Raw genomic sequence first — 13,604 nt, forward strand, 5'->3', positions numbered from 1 at the left:
ATACGAAGAAATTTTACCACATATTGTAAGGTGAAATGTGCTGAGACAAATTTACTGTACAACTTAATATTTTGTTTCTAAACTTAATTTCATTAGTATAAGTTCCAACATCTTGAAAGTTATCCAACCTAACCATCATTATACAGTTGTCAGATGCTGTATTTATTTTTACTTACGTATTTATGACATATTTAACAACTTGACCAGTAACTCTGATTATATAGCATCAAATGATAGAATGAATAATGAATTGAAAAGGATCCATGGCCTAATTTGAGGTACTTTTCTGCCATTTGCCTGGAGGAACTCAGAAAAATCACAGAATATCTCAGTCAGGATAATTGTGCCCAGCTCAAGATTTTAAACTTCCACATATGAAGTGGGAGTACGAGTCACTCAGCTATGACATGCAGTAATAGATATTATATATAATAAATAGTGGTTGTTATTTTATTTCAGGTAAAAGCTTCGCTGTCACACAAAAGCCATAAACGTAACATAGATCGAAGCACTTTCATCCATAAATGTGATACCTGCGACAAATGCTTCCAGAAACCAAGCCAATTGGTCCGACATAAGAGGATTCACACAGGTGAAAGGCCATATAAGGTACTGTGATCTGAATTTCTCACTATTTTATCTTATACTCTGTTATATTTTGTGTCAGAAAGAATGGACCAGATGAGAATTCTATATAGTATAACACTGAAATTTTTATACAAACTATGTGCTTTTTCAATAAGAAGTTTACGTCATATTGAAGAAAGACTGAAATAAATGTGTTTGTTCTTTTCTTCGGTCTTTCCCAGATTTTCTTTTCCATGGAACTCTGTCTATGGAAATTTCTGTCTTGGGGTCAGTATGTTTGGCCAGGCATTGTTAACCTTTTCTGAGCTTAAACTCTCAAAAACATCCCTGTGTAAATTCTTGTTCCTCACTTTAGTGTTTTTGATATTTCTTCCTGTGTCCTAGTGACATATGTCAGAGAGTTAACCAACTTCTCAGGCTTCAGTAGTATATGAGGAGGGAGTTAGTGTTCAATTTACATATTGACTCCATTTAATGAGTTGTACATTTTCATTTGAATTAAAATACAGGAACGATATTTTAATGAAACCAAATGTTACAGTTTCTCTGACTGGGGTTGCAAGAAAATTAAAATTAGGTGTCCTAGACAGTAAACTCAACCTGCTGGAAATAGTGTTGTGTTGACAGCAATATAATAAATGTTATCAATAATAAAATTAGGTGGTATGGATTATTACTCCAAGATATATAAAGAGTCATTTGGAATAAAACTGGTAGCATTACATAGTTTCCAAAAAGGCATGACAAGTTACAAATATTTTGTGGGAACCTCCCACAGTCCAAAAGACAACTCCTACTCCTTCGGTCACACAGACAGCTCAAACTCCTTAGGTCAACCAGACAATTCTTACTCCCAGGGCATATGGCAGAAACAGCGATATTAATACACCACGGCCCGTGAACCAACTATCCAAGGGCTAACCAATCAGCGATCACAACAGCAACTATTAGAGAGAATATAAAAATGTCTGCCAAAGAGAGTCTAGGTTATTATGAACTGAAGAAGCATAAGCCATGGTTCAATGAAGAATGTTCAGAATTACTAGACCAAAGAAAACAAGCCAAATTGCAATGGTTACAGGATCCAAGCAAAATAAATATGGATAATCTGAACAATATAAGACACGAAACCAGCAGGCATTTCAGGAGTAAAAGGAGGGAATATCTGAAAAACAAAATTGATGAGATTTCAATGAACAGTAAGAACAAGAACATTAGAGACCTGTATAGAAGGAATAAATGACTTTGATAGGGGTTACCAACCTAGAAGTAACTTAGTGAAGGACGAGAATGGTGATCTGCTTGCAGATTCCCACAACATTTTGAAAAGGTGAAGGAACTACTTCTCTCAGTTATTGAATGTACATAGGGTCAGTGATGTTAGGCATATAGAAACTCGCACAGCTGAACCGTTAATACCTGATCCTAGCCCTTTTGAGGTTGAAATTGCTCTTGCAAGATTGAAAAGGTGTAAATCACCAGGTAATGGTCAAATTCCGGCAGAACTAATTCAAGGAGGAGGTGAAATATTGTTCTAAAATCCATAAGCTGATTACTTCTATGGGGCATAAGGAAAAATTATCTGATCAGTGGAAGGAATCTATTATTGTACAAGTTCACAAGAAGGGTGATAAAACTGACTGTAGTAATTATTGGGGGGTATCACTGCTCTCAGTGTCATACAAAATTTTATCCAGTATTCTTTTCTCAAGGTTAAGTCCATATATGGAAGAAATTATTGGGGATCATCAGTGTGGGTTTTGACATAACATATCAACTACTGATCAGCTTTTTGCATTCGTCAGATATTGGAGAAAAAATGGGAGTACAATGAGACAGTACATCAACTATTTGTAGACTTCAAGAAAGCCTATGATTCAGTTAGGAGGGAAGTATTGTACAGTATTCTGATAGAGTTTGGGATACCCAAGAAACTAGTTAAGCTAATTAAAATTAGGTTAAACAAAACTTATAGTAAAGTCTGTATAGGTAAACATTTGTCTGATAATTTTCCTAACCGGAATGATCTAAAACAAGGAGATGGCTTTATCGCCACTACTTTAAAACTTTGCTTTAGAATATGCCATTGGGAAGGTCCAGGAAAACCAGGTGGGACTGAAATTAAATGGGACACATCAGCTGTAGATCTATGCCGATGATGTGAATCTACTAGCTGATAATGTAGATACTGTAAAGAAAAACACACAAACTTTCATTGACATAAGTAAGGAGGTTGGTCTAGAAGTGAACACGGAGAAAACTAAGCATATGTTGCTGTTTTGTGACCAAAATGCAGGGCAAAATCATGACATAACGATAACAAATCAAAACCTGGTTGAGGAGGAAATTGAACTCGGGTCATGCTTGCTACCTTTAAGTGCAGAACCTTTTGTCTTTGCGTCTGCTGTCCAAAAACATAAAAATTAGCATATACAAAACTATAATTTTGCCCGTGGTTCTGTATGGGTGTGAAACTTGGTCTCTGACATTAAGGGAGGAAGATAAGACTGATGGTGTTTGAGAACAGGGTGTTGAGGAGAATATTTGGACCGAAGAGGGATGAAGTGACAGGAGGTTGGAGAATACTGCACAATGAGGAGCTTGATAACTTGTACTCTTCTCCAAGTATAATTAGAATGATGAGGTCAAGGTGGATGAGGTGGGCAGGGCATGTTGCACGAATGGGGGAGAAAAGGAATGCATATAGGATATTGGTGGAAAAGCCAGAAGGAAAGAGACCACTGGGAAGACCAAGGTGTAGGTGGGTGGACAATATTAGACTGGATTTTAGATAGATAGGATGGGATGACATGGATTGGATTGATCTGGCTGAGGATAGGGACCAGTGGGGCTCTTGTGAACACGGTAATAAACCTTCGGGTTCCATAAAATGCTGGGAAATTCTTGAGTAGCTGCAGATTTGGCTTCTCCTCAAGAAGGGCTCAGCTCCAAAAGTAATTAAGTAAGCAAGTAAGATATGACATTTGTAACTGGTTAAGTCTTTCTGAAACATCTCATATAATTAGAATAATAAATCTCACAGTATTATTCGTCCTGAAGTATGGATGCAGAGCATTCTGACAGAACCCCATATCACAGCTGCCCCCCTTCCCTTCTTTTCTGTATCACTGTTCATGATCACCTTCTTTTCATTCAACATTAAACAACCTCTTCAGCTGAAACATCACATAAAATAACCTGTGAACCATCTCATCATCAGTCCATACTTCAAGAAAAGGAAATGTTATCTGTTGTACTCCTTTCCTTTTATAAACACACCCAATATCTATGTCAAAACATTGTGTTTCTGTTTTCTTTTAATATCTAATTTGAAAAATGTAAATAGCTATTGTGTGTTTTCTGTGTTATTTGTTTAGTGCCAGTTATGCTCAAGAGCTTTCAACCAGAAAGGCTCTCTACAAATTCATATGTCCAAACACAATGGTATTAAACCATTTCACTGTGAATTTTGTGCTGCTGCTTTCAGTCAGAAAGGTAAGAACACATACTCAATTACAATGTAATAGATAGAAATTTCAGATTAATAGTTATATATTGGGACATGGTTGAAATGTGACAGAATATATATAATTTTCCTGCATGGTGGATTGGAGATGCATTCTGCTTTGTTCCCTTGAGAATTAAGTTCATTTTTCCAGTTGAAGCAAAACCTTATTGGCCCTTTGACTCAGAAAGTTTCTCACTGTGTTCCAAATTACAGGTAATGATTCCCCCACTTCCATTAATTTTAATGCACTTAATCAAATTAGTTAAAAACACATCTAATACCATATTCATCCGGTTCTCATCCTTATCCTTTCTGGATTATCTTCTTCATGCTTCTTCATTTTTCCTTCCTAAATTATTTCAGCTAAGTGAAGAGTCAAAGGCCAGAACACATGTTTTTCTTTTTGACTAATATTTTGACCATTTCCCCAAAACTTTCTTCACATCAAACCACAGCGTTCTACATTTTTTATTTGGTTATTTAATGACATGGTCAATGTCGAGACTATCCTAGTAAGATATGATGATTAATGAATATAGTACACTTGGTTGAGTGAGTGGTAGGTAAACCAAAGTACTCAGAGAAAACCTGCCCCAGTGCCTGCTAATTTGCCACAAATCCCACATGACCTGACATGGGATCAAACACAAGCCACCACATTGGGGAGCTGGCACCTAACAGAAAGTGGTCCTGTGTCCATCTTCAGGCAAGAGAATAAAGTAAGGAATCCCACTCTTCTTTGTCCCTTGGCAGTGTTGATCTCATGAGAGTGAACCCGACAGAGTAAGGTTCCTTGCTTTATCTTGTCATCCAAAGAAGGAAACAGAACCCATTTCCAAAGCATTATGGTTTGAAGAAGACTGAAACAGTGGACAGTGTCCCAAATATCAGTCGCGAAGATTGCTATACACTGTTGTCAGAAACTCTGAGAGTTTATGTCATCTTTTTCTTAATCCATCCTTCTCTACTTTTAGTGCTGTAAATTAGTTGGGTAGTTCATATTGTAACGTTTTTCTTATTCTGTAGCAGTTATTTACAGTTTGTCATAATCTTTTCATCATTTTGTTTTAGTTTACTACTGTTACAGTTGTACGCTATTGCACTACCCTGTTCTTATATTCACTAACTTGCTTCTGACAGTATGGAACTCACTACTTGCTTTTCAGAGCACATACTGTTTCACCACATGAAAATGCTGCACTTTTCTGCAAGTGCAGACTTAACCATACTGCCTCTCCTTGTCTCCTGACTACAATTTTATACAGGCTACATTTCTGGAATACTATGGTACAGTATCAAGAGACAAGGCACACCCAGTTTCTGGAAGCTACAAGAAGAAGGAAGTCTGAAACAGTTGGCTGTGATGTACATATACATGTGTGGGTGTGGTTCACCTTCCCCCTACATTCAGTACATGTGACAATATTGATCTGGATCATAGTTTGGAATCTTTTTCCTTTCACTTATTCTCTTTGTATTCATCCTTTTAACATCTCAAAACTGTTGTACTCATTTCACCTCCAACTCCTTTAATAGCCATAATCACTTGATTGCTCTCTGATTTATTTCAAAATCATATTCATGGTTTCCATAAAGAGAAGCTTGCTGCCACCTATTTTAAGACAGTTCCTTTTTGCCACACTTCACCATTTTAACAATCATCTGATCAAATCTCATTCAGCTGTATACAATCTCAGCATCATAAAATAACTAACCTAAACTTAGCTTTCCAGCCATAATGTCATTGGCTTCAAATGTAACTTTATTATCCTTCATTTGCCATAACCTTGCTTACCTAGTTGCTGTTGGGAGTACAATGTGATGAATTCTCTTGTCATTGCTGACTTTAACACAGTGTAGCCAGATGTCCTGCTATCTTCTGAATTAAGATTAAATTAAATAAATGTATAATCAAAGTTATCATTACAGGTCATGGTGAGTTTATGTGCCATTTGTAAAACTAAAATTACATTAAACGTGTAACCCAGGTTTCCATGATGACAGCCACAACAGACGCAGAGTGAGATAGCATTAGCACTTTTTTAGAGTGTGATGTGACAGAATTATTTGTCTTCACTGTCTGTCTGCATTCTTAATTCAGTTTTGTATTCAAGAATTTTTCTGGTGACACCATGATCTTCACTTAAATATCAGCATCCTCATCAGTCTAATATTTGACGACCTGTGATAACTTCTCTTCCAGGTAATCTCCGTGCTCACATTGTACGAGTTCATACAATCCCAAACTCAGGAGAACAGGTCTATAAATGCATGGAGTGCCCATGTGTGTTTAAAAAATTGGGAAGCCTTAATGCACATATGAGTCGAATGCATTGTGGTGATGGCACACAGAAGGTAAGACTACATTTGAGAGAGTAACATTGTGTGTAAGGATTCTGAAGCTGACCACTCCATGAATCTCTTCCTTAAGAATTCAGAATATACAGGTTCTGGTCTTAAATCAGGACTTAACAAATATCAGGCACCAGGTTGCTATGGTGCTTAAAATTTTTAAAGTAGTCATTTTAAATTTTCTGCATTTTCTTCTTTGAAAATACTGTTTTAGCAGTCCCTCCTTAGCATAATTGTGTAGCATATGGTTATATTATTGTGATTGGTTGGAGGACATAGTGCGTTTGTTGAGGGAAAGTTGATAATTGGCTATTAGCAGTATTGCCATTTCTGTTATTAAACAAGTTCAATATTGTGTATAAAATAACATAATCTGATTTTGTGGATTTTGTGCTATTTGTAAGACAGCATAAAAATTAAACAAATTTGTAATTACAGTGAAACTTCACCAATTAGGAATTTGTGATAATTTGGACAACTTTTTTTTTGTGTGTTATGATCACAAAATGCCATGTGAAGCACTAGAAAGATATAAAAGAGGAACACAAACCAGCATATGTTTATTCTTACACCTGGTCTCAGTAATACTATGTATGTAGGCTACCTAAAATGTTTTTAAGAATGATGTCAAAACTTACATTTTACATTTTATGACACGTAAACTTGCTTTTTGATACATAATCTAAGTTTCAGAATAAATTTCTGTTGCTTAGAAAGTCATATGAAGTCCATTTTGTAACTTCTTTGAACATATTTTCAGTATCACTTATATAATTCGGGCTTTAACTAATTTGTACAAGGGTTCACTTCCAATGTGCCCAAATTAGTGAGGTCTTACTGTATGTTACTGTGACTGGTTGCTGGGTGTAGCCTGTTTATTAGTTAGTAGTACTATCATTCACACCATTAAATAGGTTCAGTCTTACAGGTTTAATGTTGTATTCAGCATAAAGTAGTCTGGTTTTGAATACTTGTTTCTGTTTGTAACTTACCATAAAAATGAAATGTGCAGAAAGAAGAGATAAACAAGAAGACTTAAAGGAAGCATGACTAACAGATTTTCTAACAGTAACATTAGCATTACAAATACAAAAGTAAACAGTCTTTATTGGCCAGTGACTAGACATGTAAATGTGACTGAAACACCTGCAAGTGAAACTACAAGAGTTTTCTAGAAAGTAAAGACTGTTTGATTGAAAAAAATGAATGAAATTGAAAACATTTGTTTTACATCATTACTACAGACCTTAAATAATTTTGCTGCAGAATCCCCATGAAGATCAGGCAATAGTTGTATCATGTGATGAGTTTCTGTATGCATGCACTGTAGAAATCTTCTGCCAATCCACTGGACCAGTCTTTAAACGTTTTCTTCTCTTCATCACTACCCATGTGCATGTTGCCCAAAAACTGCTTCAAATGTGTGAACAAGTGAAAATGACTTGGAGCCAGGTCCAGCCTGTAGGGAGAATGGAAAAAAACGTCCTGGGTAGAGTCAGCAAGTATTGCACATGTCCTGGCAGTATTTACTTTCTGGACAACCCTCGTAAGTGCAGCAAGCTAGTGTGTTGGCAGATTAGCCAGAAAAGTCTAAAGAATGAATAGTATCAGAAAGGTAGTCTAGTTTAGTTGCTTGACATCAGAATAGAATTAATAAACAACAACAATGATAATAGTATAACATATTGTTTTGATCCAGTTATAAATATCACAACTTCTCTTTTTTGTTTTGTATAACAGATGATAAACATGCATGAATATCTTGTGATTTCTTGCACAAACACAAGGCTAATTCATAGCTGTGGTATTGGAAAGTATAAACATGTGTTTAGTCATTGCAGTATAAATCCCCAGAAGGCAAGAAGCTTATATGACTCCTAAATTTCTGAACTGGCTACTTCATCCCAAGAAAATTTGTCATATCTGTCATATCATGCTTTTTGTCAATAAATTCTCCCTTCCATACCCATTTTATTTCTTCCAGACACCCATTGCCATGCTGGTAAATGCTTTCTTGATATTTCAGGATCTGTTTACCTTTTCAAACCAAACCATGCACTGTCATGATTAGAACTCTTGCTTCACGTCTGAGTAGACCCACATTGAGATCTCGGTACAGAGTCCAGCTGTCTTGACTGAGGTTTTACATCGTCTTTCTTAGCTCATACATTCAGATAGCATAATGAAACCCTAAAATAGGCTAAGATTCATTTGATCTTCATCCTTTACAATTCATTATCGTCCTGCTAGTCAGAGCCATCATACCTTTATGCTTGAAATAACATAGCAAATGAAGAAGTAATTGACATTCACTCTGTTTAAGACGCTCTTATAACTGTAAATCTCAACTATGCTATGCTATCTATGAAATCAGAACAGACTAGAAAATGTATTTTTTATAGGGTAGAGCGGTGTTATTCTTAATATTAATCATGCAGGATTCATGTCCTCTTGCACAATTTGTTTTTCTCACACACTGCTAGATACCTTGCTTATGACAGTTTCACACTGTGTACAAACTTCTTGTTACAACCAGGCTCACAAGGCAACTATTTTCTTTAGTCACAAACTTTTAGGGCATACATGTATTACCAATGCTGACACATACATATGTGTACTTTAACACTTTGACTGTTTGCTAAAAATATTTTGGGTCCCTGTCATCACCAAAACAATAAAAATCTGGCTTAATGTTTGTAGGTGCTTCAGAGTCATTGCAAACAAATCTCCAGTTCTTTTATAAAGATTCAGACATGAGAACATATCCCCCTCCTCCCTCCATTGAATCCCATGAAACGTTTTCTTACTCATAAAGTTCATGAGTTTCTTGTTGATGCTTTTCTATATCATTATTCTTACAGAATCCATAATTATAGAAGACCACCTCTAGATTAAGTGGATAATGCAAGATTCCTGCAACTGGAACTCAGTATAGTAAGTGGGTTGCAATGTTAACAACATTTTATACTTGCAGATTGATGGATCAGATACCAGTGATACATCCCACATGGTGAATGTGCGAGCTGTGTTGTCGCAGTTGGCAGAACTGCAAGCAGATGTGGCAGGAGACAAAAGCAAGATGCCTGACCAGCCAAGTGATGCAGACATTCTTCAGCAGGCTCTGGTTAATAGTGGCCTCTCTGGGAAAGATCAGTCTGCTCTGCGAGGTGACAAATTATATTTCATCACATAATTTATTATCCCCAGGTTTTATCAGAAACTTGATTGTGAAATACATATAGGTTTATAAAAATTCTTTATTGTGGAAATTATTGCTATCTTGTCCATAAAAGTAAAGTATTTTCTCCAAAAAGGTGATGATAATCAGTGGAGTTTAGTGAATATATTGTGGCATGATGGCTGAAAGTTGAAACAGTTTAACAAGAAAAGTTGTCCATTGCTAGGCAGCTGTCTGTAAACATGGTCCTGCTGCAACAGATACCCATGCAACAATGTAAGAACTATGTAAGATTTGAGGCTTTCACGGCGGTGACTATGAAGAAAGCAGTCTTCTGGAATTTGGCACCGTGTATATGTGGTGTTAACTGACGTTCCTCCGAAACGTCGGTTAACACCACATATACACGGTGCCAAATCCCAGAAGACTGCTTTCTTCAATGAAAGAACTGTTGGGTGCAGTGTTTTCTATGTGGTCCATGCCAAGGTTATACAATGAGAACGCCAACCAACTCAGTAGAGTACCCCATGTCGAGGCAGGGTTGAATACCTCCACTGTGACCTTGCGAGTCGGAGGCAACAAAAAGGGAAGTCTCAAATCTGAGACAGTAAAATATGGTCGTGAGTCCCAAGGGACTCGGACCCGAGAAAGACTGCACTGGCAAGGGCCAGCAGCACATACAAAAGACAGACCCATCCTCTCGTCAGAGAGGGTGCCCCACAGAAATAAGACCGTAACTGTCAAACGGTAATAATTAATATCTGGGGCTCGACACCAAGACTTACTGACTGACTGACCGTCAGTCACAATGTGACTTTGACTTTGACTCAGACTCAGTAGACTTGTGAGACAGTCACCAGCCAATAAGGATGTGAGCATGGAAGCAGAGGAATATCCACTGTTGGAAGCTGCTATCTAGCAATGACCAGTGAAGACTATACAGACTGAGACTTAGTATGTGCTGTAGTGATTTGTAAAGTGTGTGTAGATTAGTGGTAGCATTACAATGGTTTGTAGTTACAAGTCATAAGCCTTCAGTAAATCCAGTTATTGATCCAATCCCTGTGTCTAGTCACAATAAGTAAGTTACAAATTGATGTGGGGTACTACATGTTTGAATGAGGCACTTGACGCTATCGCCACTAGATGGCAGCATTAGTCTGGTGGCTATTGATGACATTCGACACGAGACAACAATGTTTACAAAAGTGGAGCAGCAGTTGCAAGATGGCGGCGCCTCTGAGTGTGTGTACAACCATCGAGCAGCACTCCGTTGTGCGATTTTTGTGGGCAAAAGGTAATGGAGTCAAAGAATATTCATAAAGAAATGCTTCCCATCTATGGTGAGAAGTACCTGTCACGTCCAGCTGTTTAGAATTGGGTGCAGAAGTTCTCTGAAGGGCGGACACATATCAAAGACACACACCACATTGGCTGGCCAATGGAGATTGCCACAGAGGCGAATGTGCAACAGGTTGAAGACTTAATCCGAGCAGACAGAAGGGTAACTATAGACACTATAGCCACTGCTATTGGTTGTTCACACAGCATGGCCTACCTCATAATGCATGACAGGTTAGGTTTTCACAAAGTCTGTGCATGATGGTTGTCGCGCATGCTGACCCCACAACACAAAATGCAAAGAATGGCTCTGGCATTACAGCATCTCAATTGCTACCACGATGAAGGACACAATATGATAGCCTGAATTGTCACAGGTGAAGAATATTGGCTTCACCATTACCAGCCCGAGATAAAGCGTGCGTTGTCTGTCAAAAAAGTTTAAGGTGACACCATCCTCCAGGAAAGTGATGTTCACAGTCTTCTGGGATCATGAAGGCATACTGCTCACCTCATCCCAGCCTCAAGGACAAACTGTAAATGCCGACTCCTACTGTAACATCCTCAGGAAACTTCGTAAGGCCATTCAACGGAAGCTACTAGGACTGCTCACCAAAGGCGTGTTGCTCTTGCATGACAGTGTGCGTCCCCATACTGCCAACAAGACAAATTGAATGCTGCAAAATTTCAAGTGGGAAGTCCTCAAGCATCCTTCATATAGCCCCGACCTTGCTCCAAGTGACTTCCATTTGTTTGGGCCTCTTAAACATCATCTTTCAGCTGAACATTTTCCCGACGATGAAGCTGTAGAAAGGGAGGTCACCACCTGGTTTCAACAGCAGCCCAAAGAATTTTATGCTGCTGGTTTTTAGGGGCTTCTGAAACGATTGTACAAGTGCCTCAGTGTACAGAGAGATTATGTTGAGAAATAAACAAATTTTTTAAATCAGTACTCTTATTTGTTTCAGTTCTATATCCATTTGTAACTTACTTATTGACTTACCCTTGTATATTACTGAATCAGCGTGGTCAGTTAATTCCCAGAGAATGTTGTGACATGTAAATTCATTGCTAGGCAATGTCTGCAGCACACACACAGCCAACAATACTGGAGCAATGTTTTCCTTGAGTCCGTGCAGCTTACGCATGTGTGGTGATGTCACCACAGAAGTGCTTAGCAATTACATGACGTGTTTTCTGTAGGTCCAGCCAGTGCACCAATGGACTGGCTGGGTAACAATCACAGAAGAGGAGTGGCAGGAGTACAGAAGAGTACAAGAAGTCAGTCTGTGAAGATTTACATGTAATTTGAAGAGTTTATGTTCACTGTAGTACAGTGATAATGGGAGTGCGTGATTTAGTGAGACTTCTATAGTTCCTATGTTATATATCCATTGCCAGGAAACGGATAGTGAAGACCAGTGGAAATGAACTGAGAAGGGTTATACTTGTTTGTAGTTATGACCTGTGAGTCGTCAGTAAATCCCATTACCAATCCAAACCCTGTCTGTAGTCACTAATACGCGTGACAACATATTAATTCGCTTTTTATGTCATACCCATCATGGTGATGATTTTTATATAAATCAGTCTTCTCTGCAGTACCAACATAAGAGGAACAATCATGGTTAAAAATGTACATGTTCTGCAGTAATAGTTGTTTTCACATCCAGTTCAGGTTTTTTTAAAGTCACAGTCTCTGTTTGGTAGGTTCACTGAATTTGGGATATAAAACTTTGTATGACATGAAGCTTTTGTGGTATGAAGTGCAATAAAATCCTTTAAGGTGATCAGTGACTAGCATTTATGTCAGTCAGACAGGATGCTTTGTTAAGTAAAATTCATAAGAGCATGTCCAACACTAAACGATAGTTTCAGCCAGAAAAGTCCGTCATAGCAGAACCCAGATCAAGATGAATCACTGCATCCAGTTGTAGGTGACAAAATACTAACCAGAGTCAAAGGGTATGTGGTTCTTATGATAAAAATGCAATTGAGATCAGGTTTCATGTCAGCAACTTTGGCTGGGATGAAGGATTTACACTCAATCTTAGAACTCAGTAGTTTATATGCTAGATATCAAAAAGGAACCTGCAGCAAAGCAATGGCCCTTGAGGACAGGCTTCTGCTGAAGGAATGGATATCATCTATCCCTGATGGTGGAGGCTAATATAGTCTCTAAATGTTGGAGTTTTACTCTCCATTGATGCAACCACTCGCCTGAAAGGATTCCGTTGCTCATATAAAACTTTGTTTGGAAGAGCAGAAAAAAAGTACCTCTTGAGAGACCCGTGTATAGGTAAGAGAATACATAGCTTAAAATAGATCTTGGAATCTCCTTTTGTTGCCATATTCCTGAACCAAAATATTTATCATGGCTGTATTCAGTTTTAATTAACATTTTGATCGCATTATTCGAAGACATAGGGAACTTAATAATTTGACTGTTGAAAGCATTCAGTTACTAAGTTTATTCAGTATTAGAATAAAAATTAGAAATATATAAAAGGAGATTAAACAGAGCTTGATAAATAACTTAATAACTCCTTGGAGCATTCCTGGTTGAAACCACTGAGCTAGTCAAGAAATGGTTTGTCTTTTATGGAAGCCAGAAGTTTCTTACCATATCCATAAGAG

At 37.7% G+C, this 13,604-nt stretch overlaps 1 protein-coding gene across 2 annotated transcripts in view; it reads left to right on the plus strand.

The window, feature by feature from the left end:
• Window positions 1–13,604, plus strand: part of LOC111868207 (zinc finger protein 236) — a 77,741-nt gene that overhangs the window by 21,715 nt on the left and 42,422 nt on the right. For both annotated transcript variants that reach the window (XM_023858652.2, XM_033752956.1), the window contains exons 9-12: window positions 460–609; window positions 3,966–4,083; window positions 6,300–6,451; window positions 9,423–9,615. In XM_023858652.2, coding sequence (XP_023714420.1) covers window positions 460–609; window positions 3,966–4,083; window positions 6,300–6,451; window positions 9,423–9,615 — 613 coding nt within the window. The remainder of the gene's footprint in view (window positions 1–459; window positions 610–3,965; window positions 4,084–6,299; window positions 6,452–9,422; window positions 9,616–13,604) is intronic.

The sequence above is a fragment of the Cryptotermes secundus genome, unplaced genomic scaffold (assembly GCF_002891405.2).
Source record: "Cryptotermes secundus unplaced genomic scaffold, Csec_1.0 scaffold146, whole genome shotgun sequence".
Taxonomy (NCBI): Eukaryota; Metazoa; Arthropoda; class Insecta; order Blattodea; family Kalotermitidae; genus Cryptotermes; species Cryptotermes secundus.